Source organism: Crotalus tigris, unplaced genomic scaffold (assembly GCF_016545835.1).
Source record: "Crotalus tigris isolate CLP2741 ecotype Arizona unplaced genomic scaffold, ASM1654583v1 scf7180000020640.449710, whole genome shotgun sequence".
Taxonomy (NCBI): domain Eukaryota; kingdom Metazoa; phylum Chordata; class Lepidosauria; order Squamata; family Viperidae; genus Crotalus; species Crotalus tigris.
The window spans coordinates 132,603-155,490 of NW_024098119.1; the positions used below are offsets into that span (position 1 = coordinate 132,603).

A 22,888-nucleotide genomic window follows, 5' to 3' on the forward strand; every position below is an offset into this window, starting at 1 on the left:
ATGACCCAACTAGGTAGCCTCATCAGTGCTAGATGAGAATGGGGTTTGAAGAATGGAGGAAGAGGAGGAGGAGGAGGAAGAAGAAGAAGAAGACTACAAGGTCCTTGGTGTTCTATGAGCTTGGTGGTTTTTTTGTAGACATTTCCTTACCAAACTAGGTAACATCATCAGTTCTAGAAGGGAGTAGGGTTTGCTTTTATTTTGTTATACTAATGGCTTGCTGTCTCAGTCTTGGTGAGAGTGTTCCTTGATTAGGCTGTTATTGACTCTTAGCTTGTTTGTCTGCATTGGTAGTTCCTTGACTGGGGTGTTATTTACTTCTTGATTGTTGCTGTAGTCTTAATTTTGGTGTTAATTTCTGCTCCTATGGGGGTTGATTGCTATTGAGGAGGGGGTTTGGTCTTTTTTCCTTGGGGAAGAGGGATTGTAATTTGCCTCCAGACCCCAAAGCCAAAAGTCTTTGACTATCAAGAATGCCTGGCCCGCTTCTATAAAAGCTCAACATTCTCTCCAGTACACAGCAAGTAGCATTTCTTATATGATTTTTCTAAATCTTGAGAAGCCCATAAACAGTTTTGGAGTAATGGAGGATGAAAGCAACTCTAAAGAGCAAGCAACATCACCCCACAGTGATTCGATCCATATAATTCATTCTACTAGACCAGGGGTAGGCCACCTTGGCTCTTTTATGACTCGTGGACTTCAACTCCCAGAATCCCTCAGCCAGCATGGCTCAGCTTGGAAACCTCTCCTTTTTCCCCACAGCATGGCTGGCTCAGGAATTCTGGGAGTTGAAGTCCACGAGTCATGAAAGAGCCGAGGTTGCCTACCCCTGTACTAGTGCAGTCGTCTCATGATGAATGTGACACTACTGCAGCTTCTGCTGGATATCCGTCATGGGGAAGTTAAATAGACCAAAAATGTCTGATTACTTACTGGTTGTCTGTATGGCTGCAGGGCTCCCATTCCCAGTGTATGGAGGGCAGAGGCCATCCGCTCGCTGTGCATTGAAGGCTGTGCTCTCTTCCTTTAGTCACCAGCTCAGTACTGGAAAAATCAGTCTCCTTTTCATAAATGTGAGGTCTCTCTGAAGGAGAAGAAAATAAAACAGCTAGGATGGCTTTCTTGAGAAAGAAGTCATAAACATACGTGAAGACTAGATCTTCTTAAATATCTATGCAGTCTTTACAGCAGGGGTGTCCAATCTTGGCAAGACCTGTGGCTGGCTGGGGAATTCTGGGAGTTGAAGTCCACAGGACTTAAAGTTGCTGGCTGGGGAATTCTGGGAGTTGAAGTCCATAGGTCTTAAAAGTTGCCATGGTTGGACATCCTAAGTCTAGTTTATAGAATGGTCTTTTCCATGTAAGGACTTCAGTATTTTTCCTCTGTGTGGGCACCACTTGCATCTCCCCTTCCTCAAATTTAAGGACTGATTCCTGCCCTTTTTTCATCTGGTACTAATTTGGAATAAAAATCATCGTCACCATCTAGAATCAATGCAGCCATCCACCCTGCTGGACTCTGGCCAGCTTACAAAATATAATTTTTTTTAGATGGTTAGAGATAGCCTAGAGTAGACATTGGTATTTGAACACAGATCTTTTTAAACCTTTATATTTTATTGTGTTTTAGTAATCTAGGTGAAATCTCAAAGGTGCTTCTTTTCTTCAAAAAGCAACTGTTTTGTTTTTTTTCAGGAAGTTTTCTTCTTCTTCCTCAAGGAAAAAAAAACCCGAAAAAAACAACAACAGTCCAGTTGCCTTTTGAAGAAAAAAAAAAGCAGCTTTGAGACAACCATGACCTGGATGACTGAGAATCCACAAACCTCTAGGTGAAATAATTAATATATATTGCTAGTCCATGTATGATATGCCATACGCTAAATAAAGAACAAAATATAAACTAATACTAATGATATTATTGTGATCATACTAATAATATAAATACTAAATTAAAGCAATTAAAAAAGCATAAACAAGACAGAAGGCAGACAGCTCAGACTAAACAATAAGTAAAACAAAGCAGGACATTCCCCCCCCCCGCCCCCCGCAAACAATACAAAAGCAAAATAGTGTTGGCCCTTCAGATGAGTTGAACTATAAACATAGATGCGCAGATCTGAACAGACCTGGTCTGCACTAAAATTTCCTCAATATGTGTTTTGCGTGTGTTACACATTCTGTTCTACAGACAGTTGGGAAAAATAATCTGCATTTATTTATTTATTTATTTTGTGATTTGCATACCCTTTCCCCAAATCTGGGCTGTATTAACACAAGTGATTCAAAAGCCTTTTTACAATGTTTCTGCAGGATCTTTTTTTTTTTTTTAAATGTAAACTGAAAACCTGAACTTCTGTCTTAGCTAAGCAATGGGCTCATTAATTGAGTTGCTCCTAATTCTATCACCCCTTTGGCCACGGTCATTAAATGAATCACAGAGTTGTTAAACGAATCCAGCTTCCCCTGTTGACTTTGCTTGTCGGAAGCCAGGTGGAAAGTTTGAAAATGGCAATCACATGATCCTGGGATGCTACAACCCATATAAATATATTCCCGTTTCCAAATCCCAGAATTTTGAGGGATGTTGCAACAGCTGGAAGTGTGAGCACCAGTCCTAACTTACATTTCCCAGTGCCACCATAACTGAACATGGAACAGTCATTAATGGAACGGACTACCTGGATTCTTCATCAGCAGTTCTTTTGCAAGTGTTCGCAATAAAGAAAAGGCTGAATTGCGGTGAGGGTCAGAAATGCTGAAGTTTTTGAAAAGGGTTTCAGGTGACGATTAAAAATGTCCACTGCTCAATGTAAAACAGCAATAGGTTCATGTTACCATAGGTGGTGGGAATGCCCAAAAACTCGTGAGTATTGGAACAGGACACAAAACTGGTTGAGGGATATATTAACAATAGACTTAGAGTTAAAACCTGAACTTGTTGGGAATAACGACAGAAAAAATATGACAAGGGAACAATCTACCTGCTGCTACACATCCTGACTGCAGCTAGGCTTGCTTTAGTGCAAAAATGGAAGAGCGAGGAAATTCCCACGGAGGAAGAGTTAATACATAAAATATTAGCATGTGCGGAAATGGACAGGCTCACAATGATATTAAAAGACAAATGTGGATCAGTTTATTATGAAACCTGGGATAAATTTTACCGATGGAGGAATTTGAAGAGGACGGTTGGGATTAAAGATGAATGTTAAGATAGAAAGATATGTTATTTTGGAATAAGTATTGTATATAAAACTTAGATGTATATGTGGAGATGAAGAATTGATTGTAAAAAGTGGAATAATCTGATAAGAATGTATATACTGAAATGTCACGTTAAATCCAACGTTTGTTTGTTTTTAACTGTATTATAAATAAAATTTGTAAAAAAAAAATGTCCACTGCTCAGTGAAGAAACACATGTAGGAAGTCCTCGACTTACAACAGTTCACTTAGTGACCATTTGAAGTTACAACGGCACTGAAAAAAGTGACTTATGACCATTTTTTCACCCTTATGACCATTGCACCATCCCCAGGGTCAGGTGCTTGATAATTGGTTCACATTTATGACAGTCGCAGTGTCCCGGAGTCACGTGACCCCCTTTAGCAACCTTCCAACAAGCAAAGTCAATGGGGAAACCAGATTTACTTAACAACCTTGTTATTAATTTAACAACCACAGTGATTACTTTAACAAACGTGGCAAGAAAAGTCGTGAAATGGGGCAAAACTCACTTAACAAATGTCGGAAGTCGAGGACTACCTGAACTTTGCACACCAAAAGTGCAACTTGGAGCAACCTCACTTAAAAGGTCATGATGAAAGGACTGATAAGAGATCTCCTGCAGGATAAAAGTGGAGTGTTTGATTTTGAATGGGGCCATTTCTCTGCTCTTGTATTTCAATTTCCTTAGCCTTAGTCTGGAGGGACATGAAGCTTTTGTTAAGAGAATCTCCTTCCAGTTGCTTAGCACTACGAGTTCAGGAGCAGAGATTAAACATATCTAGCAAGGAGACAGAATCTTTTCTATTTGGTGGAAGGAGTGAACAGATAAATGCTCGAATTCTCTGATTGCAACAATGCATTTTTCCACCTAGCACTCAATTAAAACAACGGTTTATACAAATTGCAGACATGCTTTCATTACCCAATTCATTTTTTAAAAATAAGTACATTGCATTATTAAATATTATGTGAAAACCTGAAATCAGACCTAATGAATTACAGAATAAAGTAATCCCTGTTGGAGAAACAAAAGAGCAATTATTTACTCTAATCTGGGAAGATAAAGCTATCAAACACACTGTTTTCTTTAAACACACACACACACACACACACACACACACACACACACACGCACGCACCTCTACACACATAGCCAAAGCACTACACGATGATGGAGGAAGTTATAAAGACAGTCTAGGAACAAGCGATGAGAGGAAGGGCTGTGGGTCAGGAGAGGGAAAGTTCTGTTTGGTGGATTGTTATTGAGAACAGATTGTCGGCAATAAATCTGCAATAAGAGGTTACTATGGTAACTAAGTTTTTGAGCTGCTTAGGTCTAACGTGCAATTAAATAGTGGCTGCCACAAAAAGGAACATTTTCAAAGTTCTCCACCCCCTGCATAGATTAGTACAAAAAAAAATATGAAGTGACATTATCTGGCATAGCTTAATCATATGCTTAAGATTAAATTCTGCTGTTCCTTCCTATGCACTCCTTCAAACATAGTTGTTCATCACAGCCACTCACTAGCCAACCTGTCAACTGGCTATCTTACAGCATAGTTTCTTATAACATTTCATTCCGGTGAAGGTGTCCCAGCAGTCTTAAGCACCATGAAGCAGCTGTTTTGCAAGAAAAGTTAAAAGGACAATTCACTGCCCTTTTAGACCCATCATCCCAAAGTTCTGGCTTTCTTCTGTTTGATGACTCTGAGTGAAACAGATTGTCATTTTCTCTTTTGCCCGGGACAGCCCGTGAAGGTAAAGCATGTTGGAAAACCTCAAGTGAAGTGAGGAATGTAGTCTTTCAGTTCTTAATTCAGCTTTTCCCAGCTGACGAACGTTGGTCTACATTCCACGTCAACGTACTTCTGAACACGATGATTTTGCTGTCCCGACATATCTGAGGGACACCCAGTTGAAGACGTTGGTGTAGAAGTTTACCAGGATGAGGAGTAAAGACTGAGTTGCTTGATTAAATCACATCTTGTGATGGAATCCAGTGAGGAGATGGATTCCAGAGCAGTAAGAGGCAGCCCAGAGATCATACGTGAGAGAAAGAGGGTGAAGATCATGCCAGACAATGATTTGGATGAAGGGATAGATGGAGAATTCATCAAATTTGCAGAGGACACCAAGCTGGCAGGAATAGCGAACACTCCAGAAGACAGGCTTAAGATACAGAAGGATCTGGACAGACTTGAACACTGGGCACTAACTAACAAAATGAAATTCAATGGTGTAAAAAGCAAGGTTCTACACTTAGGCAAGAAAAACCAAATGCACAAGTACAGCATAGGTGGCACCATGCTCAATAGTAGTAACTGTGAGGGGGACCTCGGAGTCCTAGTAGACAATCACCTAAATATGAGCCAGCAGTGTGCTGCAGCTGCCAAAAAGGCCAACGCAGTGCTAGGCTGCATTAACAGAGGGATAGAATCAAGATCACGTGAAGTATTAATACCACTCTTCAATGCCTTGGTAAGGCCACACTTGGAATACTGCATCCAGTTTGGGTCACCACGATGTAAAAAAGATGTTGAGACTCTAGAAAGAGTACAGAGAAGAGCAACAAAGATGATTAGGGGACTGGAGGCTAAAACATATAAGGAACGGTTGCGAGAATTGGGTATGTCTAGTTTAACGAAGAGAAGGACAAGGGGGGACATGATAGCAGTATTCCAATATCTCAGGGGCTGCCATAAAGAAGAGGGAATTAAGCTATTTTCCAACGCACCTGAAGGCAGGACAAGAAGCAACGGGTGGAAACTAATCAAGGAGAGAAGCAACCTAGAACTAAGGAGAAACTTCCTGACAGTGAGAACAACTAATCAGTGGAACAGCCTGCCTCCAGAAGCAGTAAATGCTCCAACACTGGAAGTTTTTAAGAAGAGACTGGACAGCCATTTGTCCGAAATGGTGTAGGGTTTCCTGCCTGAGCAGGGGGTTGGACTAGATGACCTCCAAGGTCCCTTCCAACTTTACTACTATTACTATTACTAAGATAACCCCTCCCTAATGGTTCCCAGTGTATATTGTAGATGCAGAAAGTAGAGCAGTGGTTCTCAACCTGTGGGTCGGGACCCCATTTGGGGTCGAACGACCATTTCACAGGGGTCGCCAAACAACGCAGTCCGCCATTTTTTCCCCTTTTCCTTAGCTGTGCTACTCCCTTTTATTCTATTGGCTTTTGAAAGCCAATAGAATAGACTCTCTTAAATAGAGTCTAATTCTATTGGCTTTCAAAAGCCAATAGGAATTGTCCAGGCTGTCTCTGCCCTGCTGAGCCCACCAAAAGTCCCATTCTGCAAACGTTGCTGCACCAGTTGAAGTAGAGTCCCCAAATTTTGTCTGTAGGTCTGTAGCTCTGCTAGGAAGAATCACCATGTGTCATTCTTGCTTTTAAGCCTGACACATCTCATGAGACATCTACTTCTACCTAAATCAAAGCATTTATGCTCTCAAAGTTTTGGAAGCCCTCTTCCTAAGACCCCATTTCACAGAATCACAGAATCCTTGGACTGGAAGGGACCTTGGAGATCTTCTAGTTCAACCCCTCTGCCCAAGGTAGGAGACCTTACATAATCCCAGTCAAATGGTTGTCTAATCTTTTCTTGAAAAACTCCAGCAATGGAAAACCCACAACTCCAGGAGGCAAGTCGTTCCATTGATTAATTTCAAACTTTTCTTTCTGAATCAATGATTAAGTATGGAATAGAAAAAGACAGACGATGAATAGTTGTCCTGGGGTGGCTTTCAAATGTGAGCTGAATCAATGCTTCTCACAAGACTTGGAGAGGGAGGCTGCTATTTTGAGCCACTTGGATTTGCATAAGCAGCCTTTCATGTTGTTTTTCTTAGCATTTGTCCCACATTGTTCCAGGATCCACTTGTTTTGCACTGCAGTTACCTAGTTCTTTCAGCCAAACTCAAGGGTGCCTGATGTGACAAGGAGATTTGTTTTTCAGCTTGATGTTGGTTTGGTTAAGAGGGAGAGACTGGCCCAAAGTCATTTTTGGGCTGTACTTTCTGGATGTAAGAAAGGCCTAGAACCTGGCTCTCTTTGCTCCTGACCCAGTCTCTTAACCACTACACCACACTGGCTCTTTGTAAAGCATCTTCCAATCCATGGACGTTTGATCTGGAGACTTTTGTTAAACACACCTTTGTTATAAGAGGTGGAAAAAAAACCCAGTAGACCGGCTTGCCTTCAGAAGTTGTGAGTGCTCCGTCAATGGAGACTTTGAAGAAGAGACTGGACATCCATTTGGCTGAAATGATGTAAGGGCTCCTGCTTGGGGCTGGGGGTTGGACTAGCAGACCTCCAAGATCCCTTTCAAAAGGAGGAGGAGGAGGAGGAGGAGGAGGAGGAGGAGGAGGAGGAGGAGGAGGAGGAGGAGAAAATGTCCTTTTCTCCAGTAGCTTGCACTTTTTCCTGGGAGAAATTCTTCTCTATTTCTAACTGTTCTCATTCCATTCAATGAAAGAGAATTTGCTCTTGAAGATTCTTCCAATATACATTTCAAAGGAGGAGAGAATTTCTCTTGTCATCACAAATTTGTGCTCTGCTCTGTGTTGGATCTGCAGGTGACCAACACTGAAGCATACAATTTTTCTCTTTTCCTTCCAGCTTGTTGCCTTTGTATACAGAACAAAAGAAACTGGGTTTTTAAGCAGCACTTTTTCGGTATGCACATATGGCAATAACCCATGCCAAAATCTCTATATAACTTGAGCCACACTTAAAATTATGCATTTCGTGATGAATTTAATGAGACAAGGTATTCAAAACAAAGCTGTTTTTAGAAAACTAAAAGCTTCCGTCTTGCCCAGACAAATATTCTTACCTAATTGGAAGGAACTGGAACTTACTAAAATGACAACCTTGGGAAAAAAAAACTAATGAGAAGTGAATTGGCATGGAAGTTTCTGTTGACACCAGAGTCACATATTGCTAGAAATAACCTGCTTTGTTTTTAGATGCACTAGTTTAATTGCTCTGAAGTCTCACCCAGCCATTTAGTTCGAGCCCCATCTCTGAATTATAAGCTTAGCAAAACAAATTTCAGAGTCCCTTGATGAAATTCTGTTGACAGGCTCAAAAGGTTGACTTGTTCCCATTCAATGCTTCCGATTGATTCAGAAAGTCAAGTTGATTATGTATGTTAGTTCAGCCCTGAACTGACTTGACAAAATGATCTTTTTGCCTTCCAAACTGCACCATTAACTTGATGCATCCAATCCAGTAATTGATCTGAAACATCGCTCCGATTCAGAAAGATGATCTGATCTGATTAAATCACGTTGGAAGTTTGAACCAGTTCGAATATCAGATTGACCTCCATTGTAGTAATGATACACAACTTGTTTTTTTTAGATGTAGGTCATCTGATAACTGCAATAAGAGTGGATTTATAGATAGAAAAGAAAAGCCACAAGATAAAAATTGCAACTTGGAGAGAAATAGAGTAGAATTTCAGTGACTTCCATGACAGAGGCATAACTGAAATCTTTCTTCTCCAACATTGCAAGCCCGTGTGACTCTGTTTCCCCATTCCTATTTCTTGATCCCACCCATGCAAACTTTTTATTAAATACTACATGAAGCATGCACAGTCCATGTTCATATATAACACCAACTCTATATCTGTTATTTCTCACCAAAAACAAATAAAGCGAATGATGGTTTAACAAAAAGGCTCAATTCTGGTTGTTAAAGCAACAACAGTCCACCAGCATTGCAAACTACACAACCCATTTCACCTAGTTTAAAGCTTGGGTGCAGATTGTCCAGGGTCTGATGTCATGAATGGATCTTCGTGGAGATCCACTTGTCTGGTTGTGTAGTTTGTATGGAATGGAATAGCAATAACAATAGCACTTATATACAGCTTCATAGAGCTTTACAGCCCTTACTAAGCAATTTATAGAGTCAGCCTGTTGCCCCCAACAATCTGAGTCCTCATTTTACTGATCTTAGAAGGATGGAATGTTGAGTCAACCTTGAGCTGGACAGGATCAAACTGCTGGCAGTGGACAGAGTTAGCTTGCAATGCTGCATTCTCACCATTGCTCTTAGGGTCTCCTGCTTGAGCATCCAGCCCTATATTCTATGTACTATAAAATTCAACTCCTAGAATTTTCCAGGTAAAAAGTTTGCCTTCTAGTATAAAAGTAATGTTTCCTAAAATATTGACTCAGCCTTCCATCCTTCCCAGTGGCCTCCATGACTCTCTAAAAGAATGCAAATGACCAGCTGTCTGAAAGGAGTATAAATCCTTCCATTCTCGATTTTGAATATACATGAAGATTAGTTTAAGAGGGATGAGCCCCTAAAGTAATATAGTATGTGTAAGAACCCACCCCACTTTGCATCTTAAGAAGACAGAACTCTTGGAATAATTCTTCCAACAGGCATCCTTTATTAAGAGAAAATGGTTGCAGGCTTTCTAGACAGGACTTGGGGTCCAAGCTCTCCCATTCAAGGTTTTAAGGGGTTCCCCAGTAGTCCCACCCAATCACCCCCCTCTTCCAGCGACAGTTTCAGGCATTATAATCCCACCCCCTTTTCCTTTCTGCCAGCTGGATGGAGACTTCAAAGAAAACTACATGAAAGGTAACAGCTCCATTCTTATGGTTAGCTCTTTTGGCAATACACACAATCAGCTGCTTTGAAGTGTACCGAAGGAAGTGAGGGCCACAAAACCCCTTTGTTCACCCCCTTCCCTTCCTCGTATGGCAGAATCCATAGAAGGTAGAAATGGGGTTTTTTATAATTGATAACTAGAGATGAAATGTAATTAATATAATTGGATTCTGACAGTATGCCTTCTTTCTTCTTTCTCTTGTGTTTGGTTTTTTGACATGAGAAATATAAAAATGTTGGGATGATTTATATAAAATAAATGTTTTCTTTGCTTTGTCTTTTTTTTGCTCTTATTTTTTTAAGATATGAGAAATGTAAAAATATAAAAGAAATGTTTTCTCTGTTTTGTCTTTTTTTCTTCCTTTTGCTCTTATTTTTTTAAGATATGAGAAATGTAAAAATGTGATGGCTTGTATGAGAAAAGAGACTTAAATATTGAAGTGTAACTAATTTTGAGAAAATCTTAACCAGTACATTTTGAATATTGTGGGGGAAAACAGATTTAAATAAGAATGTAAACATGACTTATGATGAGGCAATCAAAATGATCAATGAAAAGAAGCTTTATATTGATGTGGTTATTACTTACAGAAACATGAGGAAAATGTTTATATTTAATTGTCATTTATTTAAATAAGAATTGTATTAATTTAAGGCTGGCAAAAGAGAATATTATTGGAAGAAGAGGAAATCATGTAAAGCTATCATATGGACTATAGAATTATAGAAATTAATTGTTATTGTTTTTTAAACATTAACCCAGACCACACGATGTTTACCAAATATTAAGGTGTACGTTAAAAATCAATAAAACATATTTTTTAAAAAAATCCTTCCATTCTCCACCATCCAGTCAGTGCTGAAGAAGCTTCTTGGATGAGAAATGAAACATCTTCAAAGAAAAACAAGAAAGTCCAGTTGCCTCCTGAAAATCATCTTTGGGACAACCATGATCTGGATGACTGAGAATCTCCATAGACATGCCACAGCACACATAACAATTGAAAACAATAAAAGATGCATGTTAAGAGATAATATATTAGAATGTCCATGGGCTATAATGACCACTTCACATCCATCTTAAACAATACAAGTAGCCCTCAACTTATTATCCCAACTGAGAACAGATTCTCCATTGCCAAGCAAGGTGGTTGAGTTTTACCACCTTTTTGCTGTGGTTATTAAGCAAATCACTACAGCTGCATCTCATGATGGCCAAGCGTATTCAGCTTCCCCCCCTGACTTTGCCTGTTGGAAGCTGGCTGTGGAAAATCGCAAATGATCCTCACATGATCTCAAGACACTGCAACTGTCATAGGTACAAGCCAGTTGCCAAAGCCCTGGAATTTTGATCATGTGATCAAGGAGATGCTGTGACAGTCATAAGTCGGATGTCCAGTTTAAGTGACTTTTTTTTCAGTGCCACTGCACTGATGGCAATTTTGGTGACCAGGGTTAAAGAAGGATGTTGAGAATGATGTGAAAAGCTGTGCAACTTGTGCAACAATGAAAAAACATCCGGGTATGGGGACTGCAGCCAAGAAATTAAAAGACGCTTGCTCCTGGGGAGGAAAGCTATGGCAAATCTAGACAGCATACTAAAAAGGAGAGACATCACCCTGCCAACAAAAGTGCGTGTAGTCAAGGCCATGGTTTTCCCTGTTGCAACGTATGGCTGTGAAAGTTGGACCATAAGAAAGGCTGAGCGCCAAAGAATGGAAGCCTTTGAACTATGGTGCTGGAGAAGACTCCTGCGAGTCCCCTGGACTGCAAGGCGTTCAAACCGGTCAGTCCTAGAGGAGATCAACCCTGACTGCTCTTTAGAAGGCCAGATCCTGAAGTTGAAACTCAAGTACTTTGGCCACCAAATGAGAAGGAAGGACTCACTGGAGAAGAGCCTGATGCTGGGGAAGATGGAGGGCAAGAGAAGAAGGGGACGACAGAGAATGAGGTGGCTGGATGGAGTCACTGAAGCAGTAGGTGTGAGCTTCAATGGACTCCAGAAGATGGTAGAGGACAGGAAGACTGGAGGAACATTGTCCATGGGGTCATGATGGGTCGGACACGACTTCACAATTAACAACAACAAAAAGCCCCCTGGATTATTGCAGCAAGTCACAGATCCTTCCCAACCCTGGGAGGAGATTGCCATGGATTTTATTGTGGAGTTATCAGAAAGTAGGGGAAATATGGTTATATGGACTGTGATTGACCTTTTTTCAAAGCTGCTAACATTGAATGTTCTTGCTTTGACAACATATAGAGATGCAGCCTTTTTCTTTCTTATACTTTACTCTTAGAATTAGATGATACTGGAGGAGGAGGAGGAATGTGATGGGAGTTAGACATAACAATATTGTAATAGTGTGTGAATTCAGGGCTTTTGAAATAAAAGATGATAAAAATGGTGGGTTTAGAACAGGAGGGAAAGCCTGCATTTCAAACTTATTGGAGAATGTGATTTATGACTGTTAATTAGAGGAGGGAATTGTCCTTTGATACTATGTACTCAGGGGAGGGGAATCCAGATTTTGGCTTCGCTTATGTATGTGCCGATGCTCTGCTGCTCAAATAAAGATTCTTTAAAGTAAACAATGCCTCAAAGTTCTTTGAAGAATTTCATCTGTCGGAACCACGACAGCTCACTTCATTGCCTGCTCCAATCTTCCCTCCACAAAGAAACTAGCAAGAATGTTTCTCAAACATATCTACTGACTCCATGGAGTTCTTATTTCTACTGGTCTCATCTATCGGAACCATGACAGAACGATTGTAAGTCATGGACGATCTGTGTAGTAATAACTCTCATGATTAAATTAATAATAACTCTAAGGACAGAATATGGTAAAAATTATAGAACAGATTACAGTTTCATCTGGCATACTTTATACGCTTCACTATCTGAGAACTCTTCTAGAATATCCTAGCATTGTATCCTGGTGGTTTTATGTCATTTTATATGTACCTATTAAAAAATAGTTTTTTAAGGTAGGCTGAATACAGTGGTACCTTGGCACTCAACTGCTTTGAAACTCAACGAATTTGGTATTCAACGCATTTTAACATGAACATTTTGTCCTAATACTCATTGTTTGTTTGGTACTCAATACACAATTCATAGTGCCTCCCGGAGCCGATTAATGATAAGTACTGAGGTACACTATATTATTCTTTTTTCTAAGGGTCTGCTGAGATTGTAACTCTTGTTAAATATGGATAAAATTTACCTTTTTTTCTCCTTCTTTTACTTTCAGGGGAAATAATTACTAGGAAAAGTTCCTGCTGTTCACCCAGACATAATTTTATTGTTTGGCCTCTTAGCATATTGGATATAAATTGAAATTCAGCCAATTCAGTTGGCTGAATTCATTAAATTCAACTAATAATCTTTATTGACCATTGCAGAAGCTAATAATCTCAAATGACCATTGGAGAAATTCCCAAAATGGAAAGAAAAGGAAAAGAGAATTTTAAAAATTATGCTAAACTTAGACAAGGAGTGAATTGGAGATAAGGAAAAAAATAAAACTCATTTGGCCATTCATATATCATGCTTTGGATGTTAACAGTGTACTCACCCAATCAAATATCTAAGCCTTGGTGTTAGAAAAGCTAAGATCAATTTTTTAAAAAACTGAAATCAAGCTAGCTTCTATATCTCTCCAAAGAGATGTTTCTGGGCTGAGAAATGAATTTATCCCTATAATTACCCAATTTGATTACATTATTACGTTAGCTGCCCAATGCTGTGAAATACTAGTTGTTGCCTGTTCATTGTCTCCTATGTGTCTTATGACTATCACTTTGTTGTTGTATCATATGATATATGTTGATTGCTTATTTAGTATCTAATGACTATCACTGAGTATTGTATTGTTTTATGATGATTGAATTTTATGATTATGATCATGATTTATCACTTTGTTGTTTGTATGTACACTGAGAGCTTATGCACCGGAGACAAATTCCTTTTGTGTCCAATCACATTTGGCCAATAAAGAACTCTATTCTATTCTATTCTATTCTATTCTATTCTATTCTATTCTATTCTATTCTATTCTATTCTATTCTATTCTATTCTATTCTATTCTATTCTATTCCATTCCATTCCATTCCATTCCATTCCATTCCATTCCATTCCATCCCATCCCATCCCATCCAAAATTTGCCATGTTTAGGACCAAACGTTGTGCTTTGTTAGAACCAATCCTAAGAACTGGAAAAGGCCACTGAATATCTAAAACCAGTTTATTTCATTTCATAAAGCAGCCTAATAAATTTTCCAGCCAGCTTTATTGGAAATGCTGTTTCTGCATAAGAAGTCCCTGGAAAGACCTTTATAAAATTTCAGTTTATTTGTTTTAGGGTGAGGAGAAATCTCCTTGCTTCACTGTAAGTAGTTTTTAAGTCCCCTATACTTGCTTTGTACTCTGGCCCGGAATAACTATGTTCTCCCACGTTTCTCATTCTTGACTCCCCAGGCTGTGTAATCGCCAGCTGTTTGTTAAGGTCACCTTTTGCTCTCTCTCTCTCTCTCTCTCTCTCCACCCATCTCAAATGCTTCAAGACGTTTGCTCCACGGAGCACTCACTCTCAACAGAAATCTCCTCCAAGAAAACAGAAACATTGCAAACCAACAACCTTTTGGAGGTTCTTGATGTGCAAATATGTAAAGGAAGAATATTTTCTTTTTCTTTTTTGTAAGCGATGGACTTGGAGCTGCATGAGGTCTCCACAGAAAACCAGTAGGGGAAGCTGCTCATGCCAGATTAAATATCTTCTGTCTCCAGAACAGTCTGGGAGCATGGGTGGCCCAGGCTGAAAGCTTCTACGTGTGAGGAATAATCCTTGCGCCTTAATGTCTGCAATGGTCCAGAGGTTAGGTTGGAAGAGCAATGCTGGAATCTTCTGATGGCAACAGGTTCACCTGGATCTGCTCTCAGATCCTCTCTAAGTTTGATCAAGTATGAACAGGGCAGTACATACTGGAGTTTCAGCCTTACATGTCCTTCTTTAAATTTATTTCTTTTCTTTCACAAGCCCCCATGTCTCTTCTAACTCGTAACCTTATTCCTAACGCTAACCTATCTGTAACCTTAAGTCTTGCTCTTGTGGCCCAGGAGTGATCAGAATGCTCGGGCATCTCCTGCTATTCTGCTACTACTATGGTTAGTTGCAAAGTCAGCCTAGACTGGCATTTTTATTCACCTATATAGAATACAGAATAATAAGCTTGGAAAGTTAACTTAGAGGTCTTCTAGTCCAACCTCTGCTCAAGCAGGAGACCCTATACCAGTGGTGGCGAACCTATGGCACGTGTGCCAGAGGCGGCACTCGGAGCCCTCTCTGTGGGCACATGTGCCATTGCCCCAGCCTTGCCTCACCAGCAGCCCCCCTGGAGGAGAGTCGCCTCTGAACATGGCCCATGCAGAGCAGTGCAGCCAAGAACACGGGAACCAGTCAACGTAGACAAGAATCTGGCCTCACGCCCCATCATGCACAGTTGATGCTGTGGGGCATGGGCAGAGGGCGTGGCTGCCATGGCGCTGCTGGGCTGCCTGGGTGATCTGCGGCAGGCCCTGGAGGCGGTGAGTGGCCCTGCGGGCAGGCGGGGTGGGGGCGGGGCCAGTTTTTGGGCACTCGGTCTCTAAAACATTTGCCATCACTGCCCTATACCATTCCGGACAAGTGGCTGTCCAGTCTCTTCTTGAAAACTTCCAGGGTTGGGGCACCCACAACTTCTGAAGGCAAATTGTTCCACTGGTTGATTGCTCTCACTGTCAGGAAATTTCTCCTTACTTCTAGATTGGATCTCTCTATAATGATCTTAGACTAGATGTACCTAGTTCTCTCAATCATTCATCGATAGTAATCATATTGTAATAATATCATGAGCAATAATTATTCATCAATAATAACAATATTATTGTTATCAATTTGTCACGCAGCCAGCCAGAAGTTTAGACTCGATTTGGCATTTTTATTATTATCGTTATGGGTAATCCACAGAGACTGTTGGAGACTCAATCATTCAAGTCCTAACCGAGGAGCTATGAATTATTTAGTTATTCATCAACCAAATTTTGAAACCACCCAACTTCCTCACAGAGGAAGTTTGTACTGGGCAGTGGGCAAATAGAATATTAAAACATAAAAACAGCATCTAAAATTCAAAATGAAAAAAGAAGCAAGGATTATAATCCAATGCTAAAAATTAATTAAAAGGCAGGGGAAGGGTTCTAGGCCAGTGGTTTTCAACCTTTTTAATGCCGCGACCCCCAACCAGTCATAAGTCGAGGACTACTCAACTGGCCGTAAGTCGAGGACTACTCAACTGGTGCAGCACCGTTTGCAGAATGGGACTTTTGGTGGGCTCAGCAGGGCAGTGACAGCCTGGACAATTCCTATTGGTTTTTGAAAGCCAATAGAATTAGACTCTATTCAAGAGAGTCTATTCTATTGGCTTTCAAAAGCCAATAGAATAAAAGGGAGTAGCACAGCTAAGGAAAAGGGGGAAAAAATGGTGCATTGTTTGGCGACCCCCGTGAAATGGTCGTTCGACCCCAAATGGGGTCCCGACCCACAGGTTGAGAACAACTGTTCTAGGCGGTGGGGGGATTCAGACTGGCAGAACCAGTTGCTAGGTTTTTGTTGCCCAGGCCCAGAATGGACTTCTGGAAGTGGTATCCACACAGAGAACCGGTTGTTCACATATTTGAATCCCACGACCGGTTCTAGGGTGCTCACCAGCCCCTAGCTGAATGCTCCTTTGTGTGTACCCTAAGCAAAGCTTAGGTATTATTAGGGGAGTGTCTAAGAATACAGGCAATTCCAAACCAGGTTTTGTAAAGTTAGGCTGTTGAGGTCTGATAAATTCAATATTTCCAGATATTGAGGGAGTTCTTTAGATATTGTTCCAAGAGCTCCAAACACAATTGGTGTATTGATTTCTTTTCCCATAAGCATTTATCTTTGATCTACAAGTTCCCTTATTTCATATTTTTTTCTAATTGCTTTTCCTCAAAACTAGCATCACACAATATAAGCAACATCAATGAATCAGACTTTCTTCTTTTCAATAATTGTTATATCAGGCATGTTATGGACAAGATGCCTGTCTGTTTGGATTATAAATCCCATAAGAACCTTGATGGCGCAGTGGTTAGAATGCAGTATTGCAAATAAACTCTGCCCACTGCCAGCAGTTCGATCCTGACCAACTCAGCCTTCCATCATTCGCAGGTCGGTAAAATAAGGACCCGGATTGTTGGGGGCAATATGCTGACTCTGTAAACCACTTAGAGAGGGCTGTAAAGCACTGTGAAGTGGTATATAAGTCTAAATGCTATTGCTATAAGTTCTTAACCTCCTCATTTTCCAAAACATTCTCAATTTGATGATTATAGCCAATTTGGGAAATTAATCAAACGTCAATTGTTCCATCCTTTTCTACAAAGACAGACATTTGTTCTTGTTTGTTAAATGATGAATTTTACTTTCATGCCATTAGTTGACAAAGCTTGCTCTTGAGCTGCTAAAATAAATTACTACTACTACTACTACTACTACTACTACTACTACTACTACTACTACTACTACTACTGTTATTATTGATCATCGCACAGTTAGCCAGATATTCAGACTCGATTTGGCATTTTTGTCCACCTATTGAATCCTCACCAAGGACCTAGGATAGGCAGATGTGGATGTTTGATTGTACTACAGATATTGTCGCAGGATGGAAGCAGTTCCTAATGGCAAATTTGTCAATGCCAATGGTGTTCAAGTGATGTTCCAGTTGTTTTGGGATTGCACCTAAGGTATCTATTACTATTGGTACTACCCTTGCTTGCTTTTGCCACAGTCTTTCTATTTCTATTTGTAGGTCTTTGTATTTTGTTATCTTCTCCAGTTCTTTCTCGTCTATTCTGCTGTCTCCAGGCACTGCTACGTCCACTCTCCAGACTTTTTTGTCTTTCTTATCAACACTTGTTAAGTCTGGGGTGTTATGTTGCAGGTGCTTGTCTGTTTCAATTCTGAAGTCCCACAGGAGTTTAACTTTATCATTTTCTATGATTTTCTCTATTTTATGATCCCACCAGTTCTTGCTTACAGGCAAATGATATTTCTTGCAGATCTTCTAATGCATCATTGTTGCTACTTTGTCATGCCGCAACAATGGTGCATCATCATCATCATCATCATCATCATCAGTTTCTGAGTTAATGTTGATTCCTGGCAACTGCCTGACACATCCTTGCCATTTTGTTCCCAAGATTTCAAAAGGGGTACACCACTGTCACTTCCCAGGGTTGAGAAAGAAGGACAGGTCCTAGGTCACCTGTAGATGACTTCATGCCTAAGGTGAGAACAAAACTCAAAATCTTCTGCTTTCTAGTCTGATGCCATTAACCACTGCACTAAACTGGAAGTAAATTTGTCTGGACCCGTTGGCGAACTTTTTGGGGCATCCCGGTTAAATCTTGCTGATGTTACCTGTGAACAGGCATGGTTTATAGTCTGGACATTTAAATATGATATTTGCATATTTGTCAATATCATTTGTATGATATTTGCATGATATTTCAAGTTGATGGACTATGGCCACGGTGAAGTATGAATGAAATTGTTTCTGGCAGCTAGCATACAGAAACAATTAGTTTCTAGTTTATTGATATGCAACCGCAATCAGTATGTGTCAGCTTTTGCTCTGAAAGATAATGATGAAGCTTTGGACAAGGATCAAATTTCCATTATAATAGTAAGGGCTCATCCAATGAAGCTGACTGGAAGGAGCTGTAGAACAGAAGTTCTTTCTAAAGCAAGGGTCCTCAACCTTGGCAACTTTAAGACTTCTGGATCTCAACTCCCAGAATTTCTCAGCCAGTAAAGCTGGCTGAGGAATTCTGAGTGTTGAAGTCCACAAGTCTTAAAGTTGTCAAGGTTGAGGACACCTGTTCTAAAGCCCAGAGTTGACCTGTGGGGTTTGTTGTCACAAGTTGGTTGTATTGGTTACTAACTTTTGATGGCTTTTAAGAGGAGTGGATAACTTTAAAGATGATGGGTCTACCAAGGGAAACACTTTGATGCAGTGGTTAAGGCATCAGGCTAAAAACCAGGAGAATGTCACTTCTAGATCCACCCATGAAGCTGACTGGGTGACCATGGTCCAGTTACTTTCTCTCATCCCTAAGAAGAAGGCATTGGTGGTAGTCTAGGTGGCCCATGAATTTTAATAATAATTGAGAGATGGTGGCTTTGGCCACATCTTGATTTGTTGACCCCCCCCCCCCCAGGAAGCCATAGATTTATATCCGGGCATTAATAAATTGGCAGTTTAATTTTCAGTCTCTTCCTAATTATTCCAATTATATAACTGGCTTTTGTTTTACAGAATTAACACACAATGATGCTTAGAAAACTTGGGGTGTGCTGACAAGGAGAGAAGGTTAAATATATGGCAATTGTTGAAGTTCAGCCAAGTGCTGACCATTAATAATAACAATCCTAATAAATAATCACCTAATAAAACTGATTTTCTATCACTCCGACATAGAACTGGCTATCTCCCTATTCATTTGTATTAAGGCCAGTCAAATCTTTGGCAGAAAAACAAATGATTTCTGGCTATATCTTTTTTTTTTTTTTACATGCAGGAAGGGAGGTGGGGGTTAGAATAATCTGCTACCAAAAATGAAACATCTGTTCTTTATTATCTCTCGCTTGTCCTCTTTGCAAAGAGATATTTCTCCACAGTGCCGTTAATCAGCATTCCTTGAGCCGGTCATGTTTTCAATAAGTGACATCTTTACAATAATTGCATTAATGGTTCCCCAATTAATTCACCCTGCCAGGCTGATGCATGACAGAAGAACAATAGGGGGTACTTGTGTGTGAAATTGCACACAAATTTGGAAGCGGCCAGCTGACAAAATCATTACAGCTGCTAAGCTGGCTGGACCTGAGGCAACACATAAAACAATGTTTGTGTTAGCTGCTGGGGTTCCATGCCAAGCCTGTTTCGTTGGTCCTGTTATTTAGGAAGAGTCTTATTCTTATGCTAAAGCAAACGAGCAATGATTGTGATATTCATACGACGCCACTTATTTGCATTAGAGAGATTACGTATTTTATATGCCACTGATCTAAGCAACCGTTATATTGCCTAAATTGGTCCTGTAGCCAATCAAATGGGTTTCCTAGCCTACTAGCTGGTCATATTTGATGATTAAATTTCAAAAACACACACATAAGCTTACATGTAAGAATGCTGTACAAAAAGCTGCTGTTGTTGGTCACTAAATGTATTCATTTAACAAATAACAGAATAAGTAATAGACTAGAATTGTTTTTGTCTACTGCAGTACCAGGCAAAGATGTTCTTTCTAGCATTTCCCCCCTTACTAGTTGATGAAAAAAAAAAATAGCTTTTGAACAAGAAGAGAAAGTTGGGGACATTCTCAGGATTGGGTTCTGCTGTTCCAGCACTTCAAAGTGACCAGGTGGTCAAGGCAGAGTTGTGAATGGCTTCAATCTCATTGCAGTATCTCTCATCAACCATTTGAAGCCCTCATGACTTTTGCTGCTTCCATGAAGATTTAAGGCAGTGGTTCTCAACCTGTGGGTCGGGACCCCATTTGGGGTCGAACGACCATTTCACGGGGGTCGCCAAACAAGGCTGTCTGCCATTTTTTCCCCTTTTCTTTGGCCACGCCCCTTGCACCCGGTGATGTATAAGTGGTTGGGGGTCACCACAACATGGGGAACTGTATTATGGGGTCGCGGCATTAGAAAGGTTGAGAACCACTGATTTAAGGAGAACCTCAAGTGGGAACTCCTAGAACACAGAATTCCAGGGCTGGAAGGGACTTTGGGGATCTTCTAGTCCAACCTCCTTCTCAAGGCAGAAGACCTTATACCATCCTGATCAAATGGTTGTCCAGTCTACTTTTGAAAATCTCCAATAATGGAGCACCGACAGCTCCAGGAGTCAAGCTGTTCTATTAATTGTTCTCACTGTCAGGTTGGATCTCTCTTTAATAAGCATCCGTCTATTGCCTCTTGACCTGCCTCTGGTGCTTTGGAGAATAAGTCAATCCCCTCTTCTCTGTGGTAGCCCTTCAAGTACAAGAAGACAATTATCATGTTCCCCCTTAATCCTTCTCTTTGATAGGCTGGACAGACCTAATTCCCTTAATTCTTTCTAGGCTCTAGACTAGAGGGATTCTACTGTCTCTGCTGGAGGGAATTCTCCCTTTGAGGAATGGTTGAAGACTTTCTGCAGAAACTGTCCATACAAACTATCTAGATGCACATTTGGTGGAGAAATTTGAAAAGTCAAGAGTGAACTTGCTGGTATGAGTGACATTCTACTTCCAAATCACACTACTATTCCTACCATTCGCAACACAGATATCCTTTTTGCTATGATAGCATCACAGGCTATCAACTGGATGCTACGTTTGCAATGACCTGGTAGTTCTGAACTTTTGTTGACAATCCAGCCTGGCGCTAGAATAGGGATAGGTAGCAGTAGAAATTGTGGTAGAAATAGTGATAGGAGACATGTTCTTAATAATACCAACCATAACAGTATCGATCTTGAATATTTGTTTTTGGTCCATAGGCCAACTCAGTGTATGGTCCTTCTGCTTCACACTTTGTCTGGCCTTACACCCAAGAAGAAGAAACTAGAGACTTACCAAGGACAACAAGTTGGATGGTGAGATTTTTATGGAGACCATATTTCGGGTTGCTCAAATTTAGGGTAAAATTCCCAGCATGCTTCGGTCTCACATCCCTGATGACTATCCTGTACCTCTCAGACTCTAAGTCATAGCAGTCATTGCCTTTAATCTGATGGCCATCTTTGTACCTGTTTGGACCAGAAAGATGGGAATGAAAAACAGCTGAGACAAAGGAAGAGAGGGGATCACATTTCAGAGCAAATTTAATTTTTAAATTTTAATTCAGAGCTACATATTCTGGAAGTTCAGGATAGCTCCCTCTCCTCTCTGCCCAAGTGGGATGCTTCCCACTCATCCACGAATCACATTGATCCCACAGTAAATTCTCAGTACAGGTAGTCCTCGACTTACAACAATTTGTTTAGTTATAACAGCACTGAAAAAGTGACTTAGGACCATTTTTCACACTTACGACTGTTGCAGCATCCCCATGATCACGTGATCAAAATCCAGATGCTTGGCAACGGACTCGTATCTATGACCATTGTTGTGTCCCAGAGTCACGTGATCCCCTTTTGCGACCTTCTGGCAGGCAAAGTCAACGGGGAAGCCGGATTCACTTAACAACCGTGTTCCTAACTTAACAACTGCAGTGATTCACAACAGCTGTGGCAAGAAAGGTCGTAAAATGGGGCAAAACTCACTTAACAAATGTCTCACTTAGCAACACAAGTTGGGGCTCCAAAACAAAGCATTAAAGCTCTAATTTTTGCATGATGTATTGCAATATAAGAGAGGCAGGTTGGTCTAGTCCAGGGGTGGGGAACCTTGGCTCTTTTATGACTGGTGGACTTCAACTCCCAGAATTCCTGAGCCAGCCATGCTGAGGGGAAAGGGAGAGGTTTCCAAGCTGAGCCATGCTGGCTCAGGAATTCTGGGAGTTGAAGTCCACGAGTCATAAAAGAGCCAAGATTGCCTACCCCTGGTCTAATAGTTAAGGCACCAAGCTAGAAAGCAGAAGATGGTGAGTTCTAGTCCTGCCTTATCATAAAAGCCAGCTGGGTGACTTTGAGCCAATCACCAGGTGACAGTAAGTTCTAGTCCCACTTTAGCATGAAAGCCAGCTGTGGGGCTTTGGACCAGTTCTTCTCTCTCAGCCCAACCCACCTCACAAGTTATTGTGGGGAAAATAGGAGGAGGAAGGTGTGTTGGATAATACTGGCCATCTAGATTTATTTGCAAAAATAACAAAGGTTAGATATAAATAATATAGATAGATAGATAGATAGATAGATAGATAGATAGATAGATAGATAGATAGATAG

At 40.5% G+C, this 22,888-nt stretch overlaps 1 protein-coding gene across 2 annotated transcripts in view; it reads right to left on the bottom strand.

Annotated features, from left to right (window-relative positions):
* Nucleotides 1-22,888, bottom strand: part of LOC120319349 (vascular endothelial growth factor receptor kdr-like) — a 191,545-nt gene that overhangs the window by 83,449 nt on the left and 85,208 nt on the right. For both annotated transcript variants that reach the window (XM_039368128.1, XM_039368129.1), the window contains exons 9-10: nt 21,579-21,751; nt 937-1,087 (exon numbers count right to left, since the gene is read on the bottom strand). In XM_039368128.1, coding sequence (XP_039224062.1) covers nt 937-1,087; nt 21,579-21,751 — 324 coding nt within the window. The remainder of the gene's footprint in view (nt 1-936; nt 1,088-21,578; nt 21,752-22,888) is intronic.